This window comes from Mandrillus leucophaeus, unplaced genomic scaffold, assembly GCF_000951045.1.
Source record: "Mandrillus leucophaeus isolate KB7577 unplaced genomic scaffold, Mleu.le_1.0 Scaffold79, whole genome shotgun sequence".
Classification (NCBI taxonomy): Eukaryota; Metazoa; Chordata; class Mammalia; order Primates; family Cercopithecidae; genus Mandrillus; species Mandrillus leucophaeus.
The window spans coordinates 121843-144185 of NW_012108585.1; the positions used below are offsets into that span (position 1 = coordinate 121843).

General features: G+C 52.9%; 2 protein-coding genes across 2 annotated transcripts in view; both read right to left on the bottom strand.

The window, feature by feature from the left end:
* SLC6A12 (solute carrier family 6 (neurotransmitter transporter), member 12) overlaps positions 1 to 19149 on the bottom strand; it is a 33807-nt gene extending 14658 nt beyond the window's left edge. The window contains exons 1-10 of the mRNA XM_011967179.1: positions 18534 to 19149; positions 16680 to 16764; positions 14434 to 14704; positions 9149 to 9283; positions 5623 to 5763; positions 4649 to 4736; positions 3532 to 3664; positions 1663 to 1797; positions 772 to 875; positions 286 to 410 (exon numbers count right to left, since the gene is read on the bottom strand). Coding sequence (XP_011822569.1) covers positions 286 to 410; positions 772 to 875; positions 1663 to 1797; positions 3532 to 3664; positions 4649 to 4736; positions 5623 to 5763; positions 9149 to 9283; positions 14434 to 14647 — 1075 coding nt within the window. The 5' untranslated portion in view covers positions 14648 to 14704; positions 16680 to 16764; positions 18534 to 19149. The remainder of the gene's footprint in view (positions 1 to 285; positions 411 to 771; positions 876 to 1662; positions 1798 to 3531; positions 3665 to 4648; positions 4737 to 5622; positions 5764 to 9148; positions 9284 to 14433; positions 14705 to 16679; positions 16765 to 18533) is intronic.
* KDM5A (lysine (K)-specific demethylase 5A) overlaps positions 9145 to 22343 on the bottom strand; it is a 197911-nt gene continuing 184712 nt past the window's right edge. Inside the window, exon 30 of the mRNA XM_011967180.1 lies at positions 9145 to 9283. The gene's annotated coding sequence lies outside the window, so the exon portion shown is untranslated. The remainder of the gene's footprint in view (positions 9284 to 22343) is intronic.

The window sequence follows — 22343 nt, forward strand, 5'->3', positions numbered from 1 at the left end:
TCCATCCATCCATCCATCCATCCCTCCATCCCTCCATCCATCCCTCCATCCATCCATCCATCCATCCAGTGTTGGTCCATCTAGCATCCATCATCCTCCCCCTCCTCTTTCCCATGGTAATGGAAGCCCTGCTTTGTGCTAAGCACTGCCCCAGATGCTAAAATTAAATCCTATTACCCATAAATAAATCATATTGCCCATCTTCTGGGACTCACGCCTTTCAACAGGAGGGAAGTGTGTTCTCTGACTTTCCCCTCAGGCCCCAGACAGCAAAGTGGCACCTACCTGACTCAGCCACTTCAGAAATGGGCACCCCCTGCTCTTGCGACATGAAGCCCAGGATGGAGAAGACAACAAACCCAGCCACAAAGCTGGTGGCACTGTTCAGGAAGCAGAGAGCGACGCAGTCCCTGTGGGAGTGGGGCAAGGGCAGATAGGAACGGCGAGGAAAAGAGAGGAGGAGAGAGCAAAAGACAGTGAGAGGGGACCGAGGAGAGAGAAGGGGAAGGCAAGGGAGGCACAGAGGAGGGGAGGAAGGGAAGCGAGGATGGGAAGAAGATAGTAGAAGAAAAAGACAAAAATCGGGTGGCAGACAACAAAGAGAGAAGTGAGAGAGAAAAGGAATAAGAAAGACACTTAGTCTGGGAACTGAACCCACCAGGTCAGTTTGACACAACTTATAATGAGCCCAGAGATGATGGGTCTTTGTCCAGAGCCCACCCCCAGGCCCCTAGCCCTCCTTCGCCCCACCCCGGCCCATGCTGTTCTCACTTGTAGCAGTTGTTGTGGTACTTGTTGTAGCTGCCCAGGGCTGTCAGGCACCCCTGGCAGATGGCGAAGGAGAAGAAGATCTGGGTGCCCGCATCCATCCACACCTACACAAAACCCCAAGAAAGAGGTAGAGGAAGCCCCCAGGGCCCAGAGCCAGGGTGACCCGAGATCCAGACCCATCCCCTGCAGCACCAGCCTGGCCCCTCAGTGCTCCCTGAGCGCTTCCCTCCTGCGTCCCAAGTCTCCATGAGTACGCCCTCCTGTCTCCATGGTGATCTCCTACCCAGTGGGGCCCAGTTTCGGTTTGGCTCTGTAGGCACTTAGTGAGTACCAAATACATGTGTGTTGCTTGAATTTCTTCAGGGGAATCTACAAACCATGGCTGCACCCAAGGCCTATCTGCAGGGCACAGCTGGGAGTCACTTGTCTCATTCAACTAAGATCTCTATATATAGTGTCTTAAGCAGCTATGACCTGGGGACAAAGAGGCTGCTTCATCAAAATATCAAGATAAAATGCCCAGGAACTATGGCTCACGCCTGTAGTCCCAGCTGCTCGGGAGGCTGAGGCGAGAGGATGCCTTGAACCCAAGAGGTTGAGGCTGCAGTGAGCTATGATGGCACCACTGCACTCCAGCCTGGGGGACAGAGCCAGACCCTGTCTCTAAGAAAGAAAAAAAAAATTTTTTAAGAAAAAAAGTTATATTTGAGTGGTGGAATTACAAGAGATTTTTAGTTTCTTTTTTATAGCTTTCTTCCATATTTTCTAATTTTTCTCCAGTGGGCATCTACTGCTTTTAAACCAACGAAAAAGCAATACAAGACTTTCAAAAATACAGACCTGGTTGGGTGGGGAGGGCATCTGGGGAAGTGGTCCCAGCACAGTACATACCTGAGGGTCCTTGAGGCGGAACAAATCTGGCTTCAAGTAATAGATGATGCCCTGGTAGGCCCCGGGAAGGGTAACACCTCGGACCAGCAGAATGACAAGCATCAGGTAGGGAAACGTGGCTGTGAAATAAACCACCTGGAGGTGGGGGGCAGGCCAAGGTCACTCCTGGTGGGGACGCAGTGGCCCTCTAGCCACGCCCCACAGGCAGTGCGAGTCACACGGAGCTCAGTCCCAGCCTCAGAGACCACTAAGAGGGGCAAAGCACGGGAAACTTTCCACACCTCCCTTTACACATTCCAACGGGTCCGTGCTCCCCACAGATGTGGGGATAGACATCCTGTGAGACGCACGTCAGCACGGGAAGGGTGGGGAGGGGAGGAGGAAGACAGGGAGGGAGGCAGGTACAGGCTTCCAGCCCATAACCTTCCCAGACCATTTTTTTCCTCTTATTTTTAGTCAACGTGTACGTATGTACATAATCTGTACATGTTTATGAAAAAGAGTGGTAGTTCCATACATGTATATAATGTGCAATGATAAAATCAAGGCAAAGACTACTTTAAAGTCCAGAATCGGGTCTTTCTTAATCCCTTATCCTAGCTGTTCTCTCCTTGCCCCCTGGCGACCCAGGGGAACGGTGACCAGATTTGTACAGTGATCTGTGGGGAAAGTTAGACTGCACTTTTCCCGGCTAATGGTTGGGGGAGCAGCGGTGGCCGGAGCTCCGGGGCGTTCTACGCTGCCACTCAGCAAACTCATCTCCTTCCTTCTCTGGGTGGCAGCAGTGGCACTGTCTGTGCTGTTCTCACTATGGTGACCACTTTTTTTTTTTTGAGACGGAGTCTCGCTCTGTGCCCCAGGCTGGAGTGCAGTGGCAGGATCTCAGCTCACGGCAAGCTCCGCCTCCCAGGTTCACGCCATTCTCCTGCCTCAGCCTCCCAAGTAGCTGGGACCACAGGCGCCCGCCACCTCGCCTGGCTAATTTTTTGTATTTTTAGTAGAGACAGGGTTTCACCGTGTTCGCCAGGATGGTCTCGATCTCCTGACCTTGTGATCCGCCCGTCTCAGCCTCCCAAAGTGCTGGGATTACAGGCATGAGCCACCACACCCGGCTTTCGATGACCACTTTCATCATCACTATGACCAACCTGTCACAATTCAGGGAGGGGAAAGACTGCTGCGGGAACAGACTAAGTGTACGGCCAAGCAGAGAAGTCTGTTTACCAACCATTCCTGGCTTTAAAAAGGCACGAAGCATAGTCTCCGGCTCTCTGGGTTGGAAATAATGCTCAAATCTGAATTCTCTCTACGTGACAAGCCCACCGTTGCCCATCCTTGATGGGAACCCCTTCGATGACTGGAAACTCACCACCTCAAAGACAGTTCTGTTTGCTAATTCAAACTCAAAATTATCTTGCTATGTGTTAAATACAACAACAAGTGAGTCACAAGAGCGTGTGACCCTCATGATGTCATAGCCACACATAATGGATACACACACACACACACACACACACGCATGAGAGAAACCAGAAGGCAACACAGCAGAAGTGAACAGAGATTCTCAGTGCCAACCTGGCAGCGCAGTGATTAGCTCCAACAATGGGACTTTTCTGTTTCGAATTTGCCCTGAATATTCTTATGGAAACCGGATTTTTAAAGTCATATTGAAAAAGAAAGACTTTCCTTGCATAGAGCTAAGATCCGCCTTCCTGTGACTTCCCCTGTTCTCACTATGCATCTCCCCTGCACTGCTCAGGAAGCTTCGTTTCTTAAGAGAAAGAAATCAGTTCTCCAGAGGGTCCCCCTCAAGTGTCCCCAAAAGCTCTGGGGGCCACAGGGAGCTTCCTAGGAGGCAGAACATCTCACCTTGCCTGTGGACTTGACGCCCTTCCAGATGCAGAAATAGCAGATGACCCAGGCGAGCAGGAGGCACAGGGCCAGCTCCCAGCGCAGGGCGCCCAGGTCATGGATACCTGAGGTGATGCTCAGAACTCGTCTCCTGGAGGATTGGGAAAAATAAGTAACGAGGGGAAAGGCTAAAGGGGGCAGTTTGCAACTGTTGGCAAGTCTCCTGATGCTCAGATTCTCAGAGCTGACCCCATGGATCTCATATTCCAGGGCTTCCCTGACCCCCTGGGGGAAGTTTGGTAGACCAAACTTCTACCATCATCCCATACGTATCTTTGTCTTTCTAACTCATCCAGATTTTTTTTCTTGTACAGAAAGATGGAGAGAGAGAGAGAGATGAGGAATGTACACATGAGCGTTTAGCGAGTAAATATTTATACATGCAGGTGGATGGGCCAGTGGCATGGGTATCCCATGGAGGGGCTGAATGTGTGTGAGTGTCTAAACATGCAATGGGGTGCTGGAACTGCATGCATGGGTGTGAGGGTTCGGCACCGCGAGGGCATTCATGTGTGAGGGCAGTGGTGCCCACGTGGGGGTGAGCTCAGTGTGAGTACAGGCAGCCTTGCGTGGGAATGTAGGTGGACGAGTGTGGGCACGGGTAATGTGAAGGTGTAAGTTGTCATGTGAGAGGGTGAGTATGTCAGCAGAGGGTATGCCCAGGTCTTGATGTGCTCACTTCCGCCTTGGGCGATTTCAAGCTACCAGCATGATGCCACCAAGCATGGCACTGGGGAGAGACATGCACACCCAGCTCGCCTAAGGCTGTGAAGACGGTGTCCAGCACCCCACCGGACATGTATGGGCAGACATATGCGTGGAGGTAGGGATGTGGGGGTGAAGGTGGACACGATGGAGAAACGGGAGTCTACGCGGACCCAGGTGGGTAGATGTGAGAGCGTTCTCCCCTGCCTCAGCGACGTGTGGGGTTGGAGTGGGGCGGGGGAGGAAGCGCTGGAAAGCACACAGAGAATCTTAAACTTGCACCCCAGACATTCAGACTTGCACAGCTCAGACATCCAAATTTCTTCTGCTTGGAGCCTCTTCACATGTGGCATATGGGCCCAGCACCTACTCCCAGAATTCCATGACAGGTGAGGTAAAATTCTCAGATGGGGTCACTGTGCCAGCTCCCGAGTGGTTCAGAAAGTCCACGCAGTGCTCTGTTGGGGACAAGATTAGGGACAAGATGGAGAGAGAGGCCCTCATACCCTAGTCCCCCTGGCCCTCTGGCCTTGCAGCCTAGTGGTCCTCACCACTCCTAACCCCAAGAGCTTCTTTTGGAGCCCACCCTCTCCAGAGCATAAGGAGTCTCATAGAGCCAGCTCTTCCTCCCCCTGCTCTTGTTCCCTCTGAATCTGGCTGCTTACCTGGCTGCCCTGCCAACCTCAGACACTATCCAGACTTCAGATCTACTCAGACCTCTCACGGGCAGCTGGTATGGAACGCATTCTCCCCACTGGCCCTTTCCGACTTCCTGTCTCTCCACTTGACAGACCAAGGGACTGAGGCCCTGTGCCTGCTCTTCCCCCTGCTTGGAATGCTGTTCACATGCTGGGCTCTTTCTCACTTCAGGCCTCAGATGACACGTCTCCCTCCCCTTGTTCTATGGTTTCTGCAGTTTCGTTCACCTATCACAATTCGTAGTGGTTGTGTTTATTTGTCTGTTTCCACCACCAGACTGTAAACACAGTGAAGGCTGGGTCCCTGTTGCTTTTGCTCAGCCTTGTACCCATCTCCAGCCCTTGGCACCATGTTTAGCACATAGTAGGTGTCCAGTAAGTGCTTGCTAAGTGCACAAGTGAGTAAGTGGTGATAACCCTTGCAGTTGTTTAATACACTCCCTTTGGGTTCTCCCAACCACACTGACTTGTCCTAGTGGCTGGCCTGAGGGCTCCAGGAGAGCCAAGGAGCAGAGCTGGCCCCGGAGCCCACATGGCTTGGCTATGAGGCAAGTTCCGCTATACACCCCATCGCTGCTTGGACATCACCAGCCGCCGCAGCCCAGCCCCTATTAGGCAACATCCCAGGGGCTGAAATGATGGATACCTGTGTTCCAAACGTTGCTGCAGGTCGTCCAGGGCAGCTCAGAGGTGAAGGAGCTGAACAGGTAGAAGAGAGCCCAGGCAAGGATGATGATGTAGTAGATATTCAAATATGACTCAATGACCACAGACGCCAGACCAATGCCTTCCAGAGTGGGGGAGAGGTGGGGAGGGACAAGAGAGATCAATGTTAGCAAAAAAGTCACACAGAAGCTGCCAGTTGAGGTTACAAGGGTATTGGGTGCTACACAAAGAGAAACAATAGGTTTATCCAGTGGCATGAGAAGCCATTCACAGCATAGTTTTCTTTTTTTTTTTTTTTTTTTCCCTTGAGATGGAGTCTTGTTCTGTTACCCAGGCTAGAGTGCAGTGACATGGTCTCAGCTCACTGGAACCTCCACCTCCCGGGTTCAAGCAATTCTCCTCCTGAGTAGCTGGGATTACAGGCATGTGCCACCACACCCAACTAGTTTTTGTATTTTTAGTAGAGATGGGGTTTCACCATGTTGGCCAGGCTGGTCTTGAACTCCTGACCTCCCAAAGTGCTGGGATTACAGGCACATAACCTGTGCCCTAGCAGAGGAAGTAAGAACTTTGGGCAGGAGACAGAACTTTGGGCAGGAGCCCGTGGGTGTGATGCAAGGGACAGCAGACGGTAATGGTTGGGAGTCCTGGTCCCTCAGACTACAGGCGTGAGCCACCGCACCCGGCCCACAGCGTATTTTTCTAAGGAAGAAATGCAGGATACAGGACATTACCCTACGCATTTTCCCATTTTTGTAATATGTATTTGAACGTATATATTTTTTTTTTCATGGGAAAAGCTCTGGAAGGATCTTCACCCAAAAGTTAACAAGTGATTCTCTAGGTGGTAGGATTTCAGATAACATTTTCAAGTTTCTGGGTTTTTGTTTTTTTTTCGGCTATCTGCATTTTCTAGTTTTTCTACAACAACCATGTATTGGTTGGAAAATGAAAAGGGGCCAGAAGAAGGAAGGAGTAAGTAGGAAAATTTGGTAAGAATGTGTCTCGCACCTATAATCCTAGCACTTTGGGAGGCCAAGGCGGATGAGTCACTTGAGGTCAGGAGTTTGAGACCAGCCTGGCCAACATGGTGAAACCCAACCTCTGCTAAAAATACAAAAATTAGCCAGGTGTGGTGGCACATGCCTGTAATCCCAGCTACTTGGGTGGCTGAGCCACAAGAATCCCTTGACCCCGGGAGGCAGAGGTTGCAGTGAGCCGAGATGATGCCACTGCACTCCAGCCTGGGTGACAGAGGGGTCTCAGGATAAGAGCAAAAGAAAGAAACCAGAGAGGAAGGGAGAAATGGTCTCTGTGTCAGGAACTTAGGAGCCTGAGTCAGCACCTAGCGCCATCTCAGCCAGCAGCAAGACCGCCAGCAAAGGTGGAGACCTCGCTGCTATTTTAACACTTGTCCTGAAGCCTCGTGGTTAGCTGGATGCACTTGGTCTCCTGGCAGCATATTTGGGGAGGGAGGGGGCGGAGAGGGAGGGCTTACACACACCTCCCCAGCACCCCCGTCTACAAAGTGGAATCTTTTCCACAGTCATTTTAAAAGCAACATGTTGCCAGGTGGCTTAGGAGTCCTGCGGAGAAGGGCTGGAGCCCGGTTTCCCCTGTGAGAGAACCCTGCCCCTTTCCTGCTGGGTTAGCTCTCTCTTAGTCTTTAGTCGATGCTCAGTAACTCTGTGTGTGTGTGTGTGTGTGTGTGTGTGTGTGTGTGTGAGAGAGAGAGAGAGAGAGAGAGAGAAAGAGAGAGGGAGGGGGGGTGGGGGGTCCAGGCTAGAGCTCAGTGGTGTGATCTCAGCTTACTGCAGCCTCCAACTCCTGGGTTCAAGCAATCCTCCCATCTGAGCCTCCGGTGTAGCTGAGACCACAGACAGACCCGGCTAATTTTTAAATTTTTGTGTAGAGACAGGAGAAGGGGTGGGTCTCACTATGCTGCCCAGGCTGGTCTCGAACTCCTGGGCTCAGGCCATCCTCCTGCCTCAGCCTCCTGAAGTGCTCACTACTTAATGAAGGACTGTGGACCTTTCAGAACAGCCTGGCTGAAAAATCAATGCTGACTATGAACAAAACCACTCCTCTGGGGCCAGGCGAGCCCACCGTGGCAAGGACGGGTTCTGGGGCGGCCCGGGCGGCCCCGCGGGGGTGGGCTTCTGTCTCTTATACACATCTAGATGTGTATAAGAGACAGCTACTTAATGAAGGACTGTGGACCTTTCAGAACAGCCTGGCTGAAAAATCAATGCTGACTATGAACAAAACCACTCCTCTGGGGCCAGGCGAGCCCACCGTGGCAAGGACGGGTTCTGGGGCGGCCCGGGCGGCCCCGCGGGGGTGGGCGTGGCGCTGCGCAGGAGGGGACCCGCCGATGGCAGAGGGTCTCCAGGGAGCGGGCGGGGCGTTGAGAGCGCGCACACAGACACCAAACACACAAACACACAAACACACAAACACACAGACACACAAACAAGCGGCCACTGTGCCGAGGCGGAACGCGCTGTGCTCGCGGCCGTCCGGCCCATCCCGCAGCCCTGGGTCAGCCCCGTGAACTCAGCGGACCGGGGGTCGGCGATTCTGCTGGGGCCAGCTGGAGAGGGGCAGGGCGGCCCCCATCTCCGAGGGAGCAGGAGTGACGCTGGGTGGAGAAGCGGCCCCCGTGCGGCACAGAGCGAGCCCCGAGCCTGAACCCGGGAGAGGGGAGTGGGAGAAGCGGCCCCCGTGCGGCCCGTGGCGGGGCGGGTGAGCGCAGGGCGAGCCCCGAGCCTGAGCGCAGCGTCTCCGGGGAGGGGGAGTGCGGTGGGCGCTGCGGCCGGCAGAGGGCGGGTGGCGCAGCCCGGACCTCCCACCAGCAGAGCGCGGGCGCACACACCTCCCGCTGAGATCCCGGCCTTGGCGCCTCTCTGACTTGGAAAAGAAGGAGAGAGCCAAGATATCTGCTTCTCTCGCATTCCAGTGCTCCGTTTGCTCACCCTGACCATGGCACCCGCATAAGCTCTGTTTGTTCCGGAGAGGCCAGCCCTGCGTGTGCTGTCCCTGAGCGTGCTTGGACCTAGGCATAGGACCCGGCTGAGTGGGACATTTACCGCTGCTGGGATGGAGGGAGAACAGGGGGAACCTGTTCTGGCTGAGGCCCAGCACCCCTGGAGCACCCAGCACCTGTGAGTAGAACCACAGTAAGCCAAGCTTCACTCGGTTCCAGCCCCTCACTTCTGCCCCTGCAGGGGTCCCATGGTTGCCCCGAAAGGCATCAGCACCAAACTGGCCTCCCCCACCTCCCCCTAATCAGCGGTAAGAGTCCCAGCTTGCTGGGGAGCCAGTGTTTCCCCACCAGGCTCACCTCTCTCCAACCCGCCCATGAAGCCTGATCCTGCTTCTGCACTTGGCGCAGGATGGGAGTGAGCGGATGAGTGAGGCAGTGGGTGGGTAGGAAGGGAGAGACAACGCGGGGATGCAGGCAAGGTGGAGGGCCCGTGAATAGGAAGGTGGGGGAGGATACATACCCTGGAAGAGGGGGCAGATCTTCCTCCAGGCTGTGACACTCCCTTGGCTGGTGTACTGGCCCAGCGCTACCTCCAGAAAAAACACCGGGATGCCGCAGACAAAGAAGAAGATGAAGTAGGGGATGAAGAAGGCTCCTGCAGAAAAGAGAGAGGCAGGGCTGAACCACACCCAGGCTCTTCCTCAGCCTGGATCCTTTCAGACCTCCCCTCCCCCGAACAAACCCACCCTCCACCATCCTGTTCTTAATCTCCCTCCTGACACCTCCCAGGGACCCAAGGCGGCTTCCTCCTGTCTGCCTGCCGTCCTGAGTGTTAGGCAGGTGCAGGTGGGAATGTTCTGATCTGAACCCTACACAGAATGAGAAAGACCTTGGAAGGGGAATTAATGAAAACTTAGGTGGAAATTCTAATATATATACTATTTATTTTCTTAGTGTACTTTACAAATCTAGTCAAGAGATTATTTTTGGAATAAACACATGGCTTCTGTATAACTTGTTATGCTTATTAAACTTTTGGTACATTTTAGAGAAAAACAAACACCTGGGAAGCATTGTTTTCCCACTGATAATTTTCAGGGTGTTTGTTGCCTCCACCCAGTTCTGATCTGAACGGGGCTCCCAGCAGAGAAGGCCATGATGTGATTACGTGCCAACCTGCAGGTGCCAGAGGGAGGCCAGGCCTAACAGACATCCAGCAGGTTACACAGGAATGGAATCTGAAGACAACAGCAAGCCCAGGAGACCCACCTCAGCAGGAGTCACTAAGGCATAAACCTCGCGTCAGAAGTTCATCTCAGGATGAATGGATTAGTGTTTGTTACACCATGAGAACACTGAGTGCTTACTTGGTGCTGACTCTTGTACGTGCTTCATCAACATCACAGTCCTTGCAAAACAACCTCCCATGGGGCAGGCCCTATTGTTATCCCCATTTTGCAGATAATAAAACTGAGGTCACTTTAAAGATGGAAAAACCAAAGCACGAATGAGGAAACTGAGGCACAAACCCAGGCGGTCTAGTCCTGAGGCTGAGCTCTTACTCACTACACTATATACCTCTGATACTTCATATCCATATTATTATGTAGAAAACACAGAAAGTACAGAGGGAAAGAAAGGCAAAAGCATTGTATATCCTTCCAGATTTCTTAAAAGCACACACACGTATTTCTTTTTTGCAAAAATGAGAAGTAATCATGTATCAAATATATTATTTGATAACCACTTTTTAAATTTTTACCATAAACTTCTTCATGGCAATAAATACATATCTATCTCATCATTTTGATTGCTGCATAGTGTTCCCCTCTGTGTATCTATCCTAGTGCACTTCGCCAGTATGTTGTCATTGGACTTTTGGTCATTTCATCCGAAACCTTGTCGTAATGAAGACTGCTGTCCACATCCTCGTGTACTTGTCTAATTCACTCCTTAGTACAAATTACCAGTAGAGGAACTCCTGAGTCAAAAGGTATGCACTTTTTTTTTTTTTTGCTTTGTGTGTATGATAAAATATACATAATATAAGTCACTTTAACTGTTCTTTAGTGTACAGTTCAGTGGCATTAAGTATATTCGCAATGTTGTGCAACCATCACCACCATCCATCTCCAGAGCTTTTTCATCATCCCGGACTGAGACTCTGTACACATTAAACCCGAACTCCCCATTCCCCTCTCTCCCCAGCCCCTGGCAACCGTGATTCTACTTTCTGTTTCTATGCATTTGTCTATTCTAGGTACCTCATGAATGTGTAATCATACAGTGCTTATCTCTTTGTGCCTGGCTTATTTCACTCAGCATGCATGCCTCCAAGATTCATCCAGGTCATAGCATGAATTCCCCTCTTTTTGAAGGCTACGTAATATTCACTTGCGGGAACCTACCACATTCTGTTTATCCATTCATCTGTTTGTGGATATTTGGGTTGTTTCCACACCTTTGGGGGACGCACGTTTTTTTAAACATGCATTTCCAAATTGTTCTCCAAAACTCTTGCACCCATCTGTCAGATTCCTGATGGCACTATGTGAGAGGAGGATCTGTCAGATTCCTGACGGCACTATGTGAGAGGAGGATCTGTCAGATTCCCGATGGCACTATGTGAGAGGAGGATCTGTCAGATTCCTGATGGCACTATGTGAGAGGAGGATCTGTCAGATTCCTGATGGCACTATGTGAGAGAAGGAAAAGTTTGTGTCTTCTGGATCCTGGAGAGCCACAAGCCAGTAACTCTCCACCGAGTTCCAGAGTCCCTTTGAACCCCATGTTTGCCTTTCCAACCCTACGAATACTAGAGTGTTGGTCAACACAGTGCCAGTAACACCACTGACCCAGGTTTCAGTGGCTTGGGAAGTCCCAGGACCTAGGCTGAGGGGTAGCGTGCAGTAGAGGGACATGGCCTGAGGCCTCCCCAGAAGGCGCTTTACAGGATGCCTGTCAGGGCGTGTGGCCCACGGGACTCCTTCCGTCTGATAAAAGAGGTGGCTTCAGTTCTCGCCTGGGAGTGTGGACTTCTGCCCCACAGAAGACGGGGTGACCTCAGGAGGCCTGGAGCTGGACCCCCCTCAGACTGGGTCCTCCCTGAAAGGGTGGCACCAAGTCTGGACCTTCAGGGGCAGATGAAAAGGTTGGTTCTGGATCGCGTCTAGGGCGTCTTCTACCCTTGGGTTTCTAGAACGCTAACGCTGCCAACACCCTCCCCTCAGATTATCTGATCAGTGCCTTGCTTTCGAAGGTCACCCTGGTTCGTGTCTCCTTGGTGTCAGCCGAGGCTGTGGGCACAGGCAGTCCAGTGATGTCCCACGGGAACCTTTACGGACAGGGTGTCCGGAAGCCCGTGGTTGGTTTAAACACCTCTAAGGTGTGCCTTACCTCCGCTGCGTGCTCGTTCCCAAACCACTCACAACCCAGATAATGGGAGTTTCCTAACGTTCTCTTTTGAGGTGAATGATTTCTTAAGGATGATCTAATTCAGGGGCTCCCCTCTTTTTCATAACCAAAGACCTCATTAGACCAATAGTTTTATTACTCTTTTTGTTTCTTTTGAAAGATTTTTCTCTACAGAACTGTTTACTAGTTAATAATCAATAAATTTCCCTGCATATATTAATAAAAATCATATTTAACTGCCAATCAGGCCTTATGGTCAGCTTGAGATAAACTTTATTATCACTATGAGTTAGTACAGTTCAGTCTACAGCAAAAACTAAAAGACATTTGGACTAGTCTGAGACGTCCTGTTCCCACATCCATCCATCATTAGGTTGTTGGAAATGAGAAAAGGAATTCCTGGTCCTTCTTTACTACATTCCTAGACCCCCAAGGACCAGGGACTCCAGATTGGGACCCCAACTTCATTTGGCCCCCTCATCTTAAAGATGAAAGAAAGGGTACCTTTCCCAAGAGTTAGGCTGGGACGAGGGTCACCCGGATCCGACATTCCGTGATGTTACTGGGGGTACTTATCTCTCTCTGTATGCACCCCGCCCCACGGCCAGGACAGAGGCCGCAGCCACAGCAGAAGCCAGTGGCAGGACAGAGGCAGGGTGAGCGCCCGACGCCGCGGCCCTGCCTCCCAGGCCCTAGAGCTCTCTCCCTCCCGGATAGCTGGGTGAGGAGTGTGCCGTGACGCAGGAAGCAGCCAGCCTGGTTCCAGGGCCCTCTGAGGTCCTGGGCAAATCCTCCTCCACCAAAGGAGGGCTTAGCCTGGGCCACCTCCACCTCCAACCCTGACATCCTATATGCCGTGAGATGGTGGCCCTGGATGAAGAAGGAAACCAGCACCCTGCCCCTTCATCCTCCTTCCCCTGACTTTCTGGCCCAGGGTCAGCCTGCCCTCTCAGCCTCAGCGCTAGAGACCGAGCCAGTCCGAGAAATCCTACTGCTTTTTCTTAGGAGTTGTCAATTCAAGCAGCTTGTGATCATAACTATAAGCTTTAAAACACATAGCAAGATACGTAGTAGACACTCCGTAAATATGGGTCAGATTTAATATAAATAGTGGTTAGGAGGATTTTCTCAACAATGGTTATCTCTAATGTGAGTATTCTTTCTACCTTCCTGAAATGTTTCTAATGTTTGCAATAAACATATACCTTTTCCACAAGAAGAATAAAAGTGATTTCAAGAGGCAAAAATAAAACGACTCTGACCACTCACAAAGGACTGCCCATTGAACGACTCTATTCCTATGAAATAGCCCTAACAGCGATCCACAGAGATCGGCGGCACGCGAGCGGTTGCCAAGGGCTGGCTGGGAGAGGGAATGAGGAGCGACAGCTGATGAATATAGGATTTCTTTTGGGGATGATGAAAATGTTCTAAAAGTGATTGTGGCGACGGTTGCACAATCCTGTGACTAAAAACCACTGAACTGTACACTTAGAAAAAAGAATCGGGCCCCTCCCCACCACTGCTAATTTTTACATCCAGGGCTGAAAAACAATAAAATCATGTGTCTCTAATTTGAAAAACAAACTCAAAGGCAAGGTATTTCTCCAACCAAAATTGCTTCGGTGGCTCCTATCTCACTCAGAACAGAGCCTGAGTGACCCTGTTACCTCTCTGACCTCACCCCATTCTTCTCTCCCTCTCTCATTCCGCCCCAGCCACACCTGCCTCCTCACTGCTCCTCAGACAGGCCTGCTGCTTCCAGTCCCAGGACCTGTGTCGGGCGTGTTCTCCATCCAGGATACACCCACGACACTCACACCTTCACTTCCTTCAAGTCTGCTGAACCGTTCCCTTCCCCTCTGCACGCCTAGCATTCCCTATCCCTCTTCCCTGCGTCACGCCTCGTCCCTCCACGCGTCACCATTCGACGTGGACCGTGCTGCACTGTTTGTCCGCAACCTGCCGCGGACACAGCACCACCCCCCAGAACCCTTCCACGGAGTGTAGCACATGGAATGTGTTCTGTTTCGGACCCAGTGCCGGGTCTGGCACGTGACAGGCCTGCAGTCATGCTCGCTGAATGCATGGCTGAATTCTATCAACAACTGACCTTTACATAGTTACGAAGGAGCTTGCTAAAAACTAGAATTTCTTGGTCCTGCCCGTGGCCTAATTTCATCTTCACCATCGCCCTGGGAGGTATTGTCCCCATTTCACGGAGGGGACGCTGAGGCTAATGGTGGAGCTGGAACTCAAACTCAAGTCCTCCGATTCCAAAATAGCCCTCTTTTTATAAGCCACACTGCCCAGGAAGGAGGGCCCAGATAGGCACTGCCCAGCTGCCAGGGCACAGCTCTCCCCACCATGCCTACCTCAAAGTGAACTCACCACCTCCGTTTTTGTAGCAGAGATAGGGAAACCTCCAGACATTGCCCAGCCCAATGATCTCCCCGGCCACTGACAGCACAAACTCCATCTTGCTGTTCCATTGGCCCCGATCCTTCACCTGGTCCTCGTCTTCCTGGTCCAACTTCTCTCCCTCCTCGGGGACCCAGGAGACCGCAGGAGGCCCATGCTCCTGCACTGCCACTTTCCCATCCATGGCCGTGTGGCGGATTGGGAGGCCCCGCTGGGTGGGCAGGATGACGAGGGCCAAAGCCTGGTGGGAAGAGAAGAAATCAGCTGTAAAACCCCACATGCTCCCGCCAGCCCTGCTTTGCCGTCCTGATCTCTGCTGTCAGCGTATCGCTGCTCTTCCCAAGTGCTCATGGCAGGCGTAACACCTAAGGTTACGCTTCGTTCTCATCACTCTCAGAGCAAAGAAAGAGCAAATCTTAGTTTTCTGAGTTTGCAGATGAGGAAATCCAGGCCTTGACAGACGAAGTGATTTGCCCAAGACCACTCCGGAGTAGAACTGTGACGAAAACCCAGGCTCGAGCTTTTCATTTTCATGTCCCTTTTTATTGGCACAGCTCGCCACCATCCCAGCCGGCCCATCTGCCCAGGTCCTTGATGTCTGCTGAGTGACCTCAGCCTAGCCTCTGGCCTCCAGGCCAGAAGGGATCAAGGCTGCCGAGGTAGCAAGGGTCAAAGGGCAGGTGTGGCCGGAGTGACTGCATGGTTCTCTCCTAGCCAGCTGTGTGCGAAGGTGATCGATCAACGCGGAGTAAACAGGGGAGCCAGCAGCTCTGGGCAGCTGATTGGGAGGAAAAGAGAAGGTGGGGCCTCTGAACAAGGCCAGAAGACAACAAGGATTGGCACCAGGGGCAAGTGTAAGCCTTCGAGGGAGCCCCAGCTCCTCTTCTCTCTGTTGCATCTCTGTCCTGAGAAAAACCGGGGGGCCCTGGTACCAGAAGGGATCAGCAGACCAGTTCTCGCTCGGCTGGCAATCATCTCCACATGACCCCCAAGGTGACCAAATGACTGGCTCTTCAAGAGGGAGGCCCAGCAGTGGCTGCCATCGCGGCGGGTCACTGCCCTTCCTTCTCCCTGCCCTCCTAGAGAGCCCAAAGCGCCCTAGACCTCCAGAAAAAATGACGTGGGCCATTCTCAGTTCTACTCTCTGGCCCTTGGCCTGCTTGTCAACTGCCAGGAGATAAATCCGGTTCTGTCAGGGTGTATCTCCAGTCTGTGTTTACCTTCTCCTCCCTCTCATACACACAAACAATTACCCTGAGGCCACCTCTGCCTTTATGCCCAGGGAATTGCCAAGAGGAGGTGCCCCAGACTGTAGAGGGGAGCACCCATCCCACAGCCCCTCATCTCGGAGGGGTATTGAGGGAATCAAGTGACCAGGTCTACCGAGTGCTCCGCGTTCCTCTAAGGCTCTAGAGAAACACAGGGATTCTTTTTATTAAGGAAGAGTCTGTGTTTATTTGTTGGTCCTTTTAACCCAGGCAACAGCCCAAGCCCAAGTCAGTTAGAAAGGCGTGGGCAGGAGCCATTTGAGGCTATGGAAATTTTTGAAGGTGACTTGGAGGGTGCCAGGAACGGGAAAGCGTGTCAGAGTGAAATTCTGGTTTGGGACCTACTTGGAGGCTTCCCCTGCAGCCCAGGAGGGAGGATGAGGAGAGACGCCCAGTGGAAATCAAAGGTCCTGAGTCTCTGATATAAGGGAGAAGGCGGGGCAGAGGGGGGAAGAGAGCTTCTGGGTCCGTCCGGAGTATGTGATCAGACCCATGGGGGCTTTGAGCACTGGAGCCTTGGGAGAACAAATGGGGAGTTAGGCCCAGGGGAGAAGTTGGTACCATCTGAACCCAAATGTCGATGTTGCCACAGAATTAGGACCGAGGCACCCTGAGAAATGACCCTGGACTCATCCCCAAACAAATGAACAAACTAGCGAACGAGCTTGAAAACATTCATGAAAAAGCACCGGACGGGAAACCCAAGTTCTAATCCAGATCTAGCTGTTAATAACAATAGCAGGCTAACACCTGAGTGAGCCCCGTGTTCACAACAGGCACTCTTTCTCTGTGTGACTGAAGTGCGTCCTCGTAAGAATCTTTGAAGTTAGGCATTACTATTAGCTCCACTTCGTGTGTGACAAAGTGAAGCTCCGAGAGATTAAGGAACAGTGCCCGGCGCCTGCGGGGCCTCGGGGACACCATTCTCGAATGCTAGAATAAACTTACCAAGACAGTGAGTCGTGGAGCTGGGTCTCTAACTTGCTGTGTGACCTCAGGCCAATCACACCTCCTCTCTGAACCCTAAGTCTCCCTGAAAGAGAGAATGACCGCTGCTCAGCAGGGGTTTTCGGAGGGCGAAGGGATAAAAACAAGACTCAATAAAGAGAAGGAGAACCGACGGTCTCTGCTCGCCGGCCATAGGGTGAGCTCCAAACACAAGGACCCCTGGGGCGGTGGTCAGAACTGAGCCTGACTGTTCCCAGACCAGAGGCAGCGATCGCAGGACCAAGGTGGTCTCCAGAGTTGGGGGAGTGGAGTCTTGTTGGGGAAAAGGAGTAAATGAAGGAAAAGCCGGAGGGGAGCAGGGGCAGGGAAGCAAATCATAGAATCCCGTGTGGGCCCAGGGTTTGAGTTTTATCAGAAATAGGGGAAGAGAGAAAAGAGAACAGGAGCTGATGAACTGACACTGGCACTGACACATGATTTTTTAAAAAATAAAAATGTAATTGGGAGGAGCATAACTTGTGGTTAAGAATGAAAATCCAGAATGGCAGAATGAAAGCAAGAGCAAGTGAAAAGGAAAACCGGCCCCGAGCCACGGTAACTTAGGGGGAAATAGGCTTGAACTGCAGCAAGACGGATTTAAGTCAGACTCAGGGAAGAAATGGCCCAGAGGATGTTGGACACCAAAACAAGCTGCACTGAGTTCTCCTTTCTGGCTGCTTTTAAAAGGTGCACCCCACCCCCGCTGTGCGTTCCACCTCCAGCTTCAGCTCGCCTCCCCAGCCCCTCGCGTCTCCTCCCAAGGCTGCCCACCTGCTTTGCTAAGCTGCGGCAGGGGTGAGGGACGGCCGATGGACCTCATCATACTTCAGTGCCCTTCAGAAGCAAACACAATTTCCACCCCGGGCTTGGTGCTGCCCAGAGAGGAAATCTTCAAGAGACTAGAAAGTCCAAAGTTAACTCTGTTTTCAGGAGCTGGGCGTGTAGCCAGAGGCCAGCTGGGGCTCGCAGAGGAGCAGACAAGACCAGAAATGCTGCTGCCCAGGTACCACTGGCGTCCCAGCTCTGTCCCCTTTGCTCCCCAGTCTAGCACAGGAACAGCTCAGCGCTTGCACATGGGGGATGGGACCCACCCCTGCTTCAGCCTACACCCACATACCAACACCCATTCGCGTACACACATTGGTGCCATTTCCCGTCACGTCCCTTTGCACACACATACCTGTGTGCATGACCAAAACCTGGCTCCCTCTGCAGTCCTTCACACCCCGTGAGCTGCTTGTCTCAGTCGGTGGCTGCCTGCAGCTCCCCTGAGTGCCCCCCTCAGGCACAAGCACACCCATGCCGCCCACCGCCCAAAGCCAAGACAGCTTCCTCCTGGGAGACGCCGGGCACCCAGCTCGTTATGCTCAGCCAGGAGGCAGACGACAGGAGCCCCTCACCTGTGATCATTTATTGCAGTTCCTGGGCCCTCAGGAATGCCCCGAGGTTTCTCCTCTCCACTGTTCCTTCCACCTCGATGGACACCATCTGCTTCCCCTCCCCTCACCAGATGACCACCCCTGCTTTCACCCACTGCCGTGACCAGCTCCCCATCGGTGGACTTTCCTGTTCCACAGGCTGATCCCTGAGCCGCTCCCACGCTGGACGGGGCGGAGCTAGGGGGCACCCCTTGTCCTGAGAGTCGGTCGTGGGCATCAGACTTGCCCTCTGGCCCGAGGTTACTGCAGGTCCTGCCTCCCACCACAGACACGCACAGTTCCACAGTCTCACTTCCCTGGGCTCTATCCCTCCAGCCCCCCTGGGCAGCAGGTGGAGACTGCAAAAACAGAGCCAGCCCCTCCACTTCCCGCTCACCTCAGTCCCCAGCACCGGCTCCTGCGGGCAGCTCAGCTGCGGGCATCAGGTCTCCAGGAGAGTTCCAGGGTGGCCGCTTACAGGAAAGTGAAGAGAGCCGGGACCTGAAAGGGAAACTGTCCTCCACGTTCACGCCTTATGCTGTTCCTCCCAGTGCAAAATCCCATGGGACTTGTCCAGGGACTCCCAGACAGAAAGAAGCTCTGTGTGTGTGTGTGTGTGTGTGTGTGTGTGTGTGTGTGTGTGTGTGTTGGGAAGTGAAGGGACAGAGAAATACCAGGAGCAACAGGAGGGACTGAGGCCAAAAGTTTGTGAACCAAGATTACAACATCCAACCTCAGGAAGTCAAGTCCTCTGTCCCCAGTGTTCCCACCCCCATCCCACTCCCACTATGAACCCACTGTCTCCAGACCGGTGCCCTCCCAGTGGGCACGGTCCCATGATGACCCCTCCAGAGCTGGGCTGAGCTGCTCCCTTGGGCAGGGGAAGGGGCTCAGAGGCTCACACCCTGACCTCATCTCCCCTCCTCCTGCTCCTTGCCCTTCCTCCTTTCCCCTCCCCCTTCCCCCTTTTCCTCTATCCCCCTCCAGAACCATCTCCTTCCCAGGGACGAGGAGATGGGATGTGCAGCACAGGGGACAGCCCTCTCTTACCAGAGACTCCAGGCTGGAAACTGAGAACCTTGGGAGGGGAGGTGACCTCACTGATGAGGGCAAGGGAGGAGGGTGAATCACACCCTGGAGTTTTCCACCAAGTACCTGCCCTCTGTGGCTTCCAGGCAAGGCCCTGGACCTTCACAACCACTACCCCCCTCCTTGGGATTTTCCTAGAGAAAGCACCCAGCGCATATCTCAAGAAGCAACGTAGAGAGGACCCAGGCTTGGGACCAGACAGACCTGAGTTTCTTCTCCTCTATCATGTATCAGTCACGACAGCTAGACAAGGGTCAGCCTCGGTTTCCCAGTCTGTCAAACGTAGGTAACAATACAATATCGACTTTGCGGGGCTGCTGTGAGGGTGCTGGGATATCATAGGTGCTTCGGGGCGGGGTGTGGGTCCTCTGGAAGCAGAGGCTGGGACAGTGGGGTATCTGCTCCCAGGCACCTCTGGTCGCTGCACAGCACCAGGCACCTACCTAGAAGTTGTCTGGAGTGGCCTGGCAGCTATCAGTGGGGAGGGTATTTTTGAATACATGTGCCCTATGCCGTGCGCCCAGTGAGTTCCTCCAGAACAGTGTCCTGGTCACTGTCCCTGAGCACGTCCACCTGGTGCTGCGTACGGCACCGTCCCACCGCCCTTCACTCAGAATAGCCGGTGCCTCCTTCAAGCAAAGGAGATGCTTCTTCAGCTCTAGGTGGCATGAAGGGAGAGGAAGTTGTGGGGAGAAAGGGAAAATTCCTTTTACATGTGCTTCCTCTTTGTACTTTAGAACTTCTCAGCAGGGGTGGGGTGTGAAGTGAGAATCTCAGTCTGTAGTTTTCCATCAAGCACCCCCACTGTGTGTCTCTCGGTCCCCTCTCAGCATCTCCTGTGGGGTTTCACATGATGAGGAAGGCAGAGCAGGTCTCAGCTCTCAGACCCACTGCCTCTACGAAACCAGCAGCCGGGCTGGGGGTCAGCCGTGGCACAGTAGGACGTGGCCCAGCAAGAATCCATACTTGAGCTACCCCGGTGCTCAGGTGTGGCCTGTCCCTGAGTGTCAGGTCCACCGTGGATTGACCACAGAGCTATTGCAGAGGGGACATCAAAGTCCGTGCGATCACCTAGCTGTAGCTACTGCAGAACAAAACACGAGCCTCTGCATAAAAATGAGAAAGAGGGGAGAGGATCTGGCAAGCCACGAGGGTGAGTTTTCCTCAAAAATTATATTTAGCGCCTACGGTGTGACATGCTTTCTGCGAGGACGAACAGCAACAGCCCAGCAGTCCTGTCTCCTCTCCTTCACCTTGTCAGAGAACAGCTGCCTGGTTGACCTGGCCCGGGGAGTGCAGTTTGACGTGCCCCCGAAAGAGCTACCTAGTTCCTCCCTGTTTTTATCTGACTACCTCTGGCCTTAGTCCCACCATCTTAATGTTGAGTCCTTCCTTACTCAAGTTCTCCTAGCCTCCAACACCCACTTAGTATTCAGACCAGTTAGTAAACTCCTGGAGGCCAGAGAGTCTCACCTTTGCAAAAGGTAGGCATCCTGGGAAGCCTAGCTGAGACTGGGCTGTGTCCACACTGAGCAGTGTGCAGAGTGAAGATGACGTGTAGCTAAATGAATCTATTACCTTGGCTGCAGCAGGAACCACTGGCCACCACAGAATGTTCTCACCACCCTCATCTTCTAACCCCGTGCCTACTTTCAGAGGGCCTGGAATAGGACTTACTCCTGAGCATCTAACTCAGACGAGGAGTTTCACATGTTACTTCATTTCATCCCCTTAAGGACTTTGAAATATAAAAATCATCAGCCCCGTTTTACAGATGGGAAACTGGGGTGAATAAATAGAAGCTACGTGGTTTGTCCGAAGGCCACACACGAGTGAGTGATGGTGCTGGGATTTGAACCTGGGCCTCTTGGCTCCAAAAATCGATGCTTGTTCCACTGTAGCATACTGTCCCCCTGACCATGGATATCGATAGGGCAGGGGTCTCATTTCATAATTCGTTATTTCTGCCTCTCACATGTAATACAATTCTGCCTCAGAATAGGCACTCGGTGTTTACTGGATGGAGGATGGATGGACGCACAGATGGACAGATGGATGGATGGATGGATGGACGGACGGACGGACAGAGAGATGGATGGATGGATGGACGGATGGACGGATGGACGGACGGATGGACGGACGGACGGACGGACGGACGGACGGATGGATGGATGGATGCACAGATGGACGGACGGATGGATGGATGGACGGATGGATGAACGGACAGATGGAACTTGAAGGGGGAAAAATGATCACAGTTTTCCCTTTTCTGGGAGGACATTGTTTCCCCAGAATCAGAGGGCTTAGATGACTCAGGTCCTGCTTATCTTGGACGATGCTGCTGTGCGGAGTAGCACTCTCAGGCCACAGGAGAGAGAATTATTTTAGGACTACCTCTCCCTCCAGTGCAACCTAGTCTGAGACTGGGGACAGCAAGGGTATCTCTAAACTCCTCCTGAGCTCTCCTGTGATGCTGGCAGCCCGAAGTGGTGGGGCTGGAGCTATGGGAAATAGGATGGGTTTGCCTGAATGCTCCCCAGGGCAGCTGTCCCTATAGCATCTGTTGGACTCTAACAACACTGATGTGAGTAGTGGTATTCCTGTTTTATGGAAGAGAAGACTAAGGATCAGAGAGGTTACACTTGCCCAAGGTCACACAGTACGTAAAAGGGCCAGGATCCAAGCCAGGCCTGGAAGCCCCTCTAAAGGAGTACGCTCAGCTGGCTGTGGCGTCTCTGAGTGGGTGCACATGTGCACCTGTCTCTGAGGATGAGGAGGGGCTGGTGCCTGCATGGCTGTGTATGGATCTGAGACCCGGGTGTCCATGTGGGCAAGGTCTGAGGCCCCACGCAGCCTGGTGGGCTCAGTGTCTAACAAGCCGCTTCCCCACAGCCCTGGGCAGAGTCTGTAACTCTCCGCTACCTCTGCTTCTGCTCTCCCTGTTCAGCGTGCCCCGGGCTCTCACTGCTTGCCTTTCTCCTCTAACAGGTGTGGCCTCCAGACAAGAGAGGGCCCCTTCCTTTGGGTCTCCTTCTCTGGGAACTCCACGATACAGGGCCCACCCTTCCAGGCTGGGGAAGCAGGTGTCACTGACTCGGCTGCCCTACACCCCCACCCC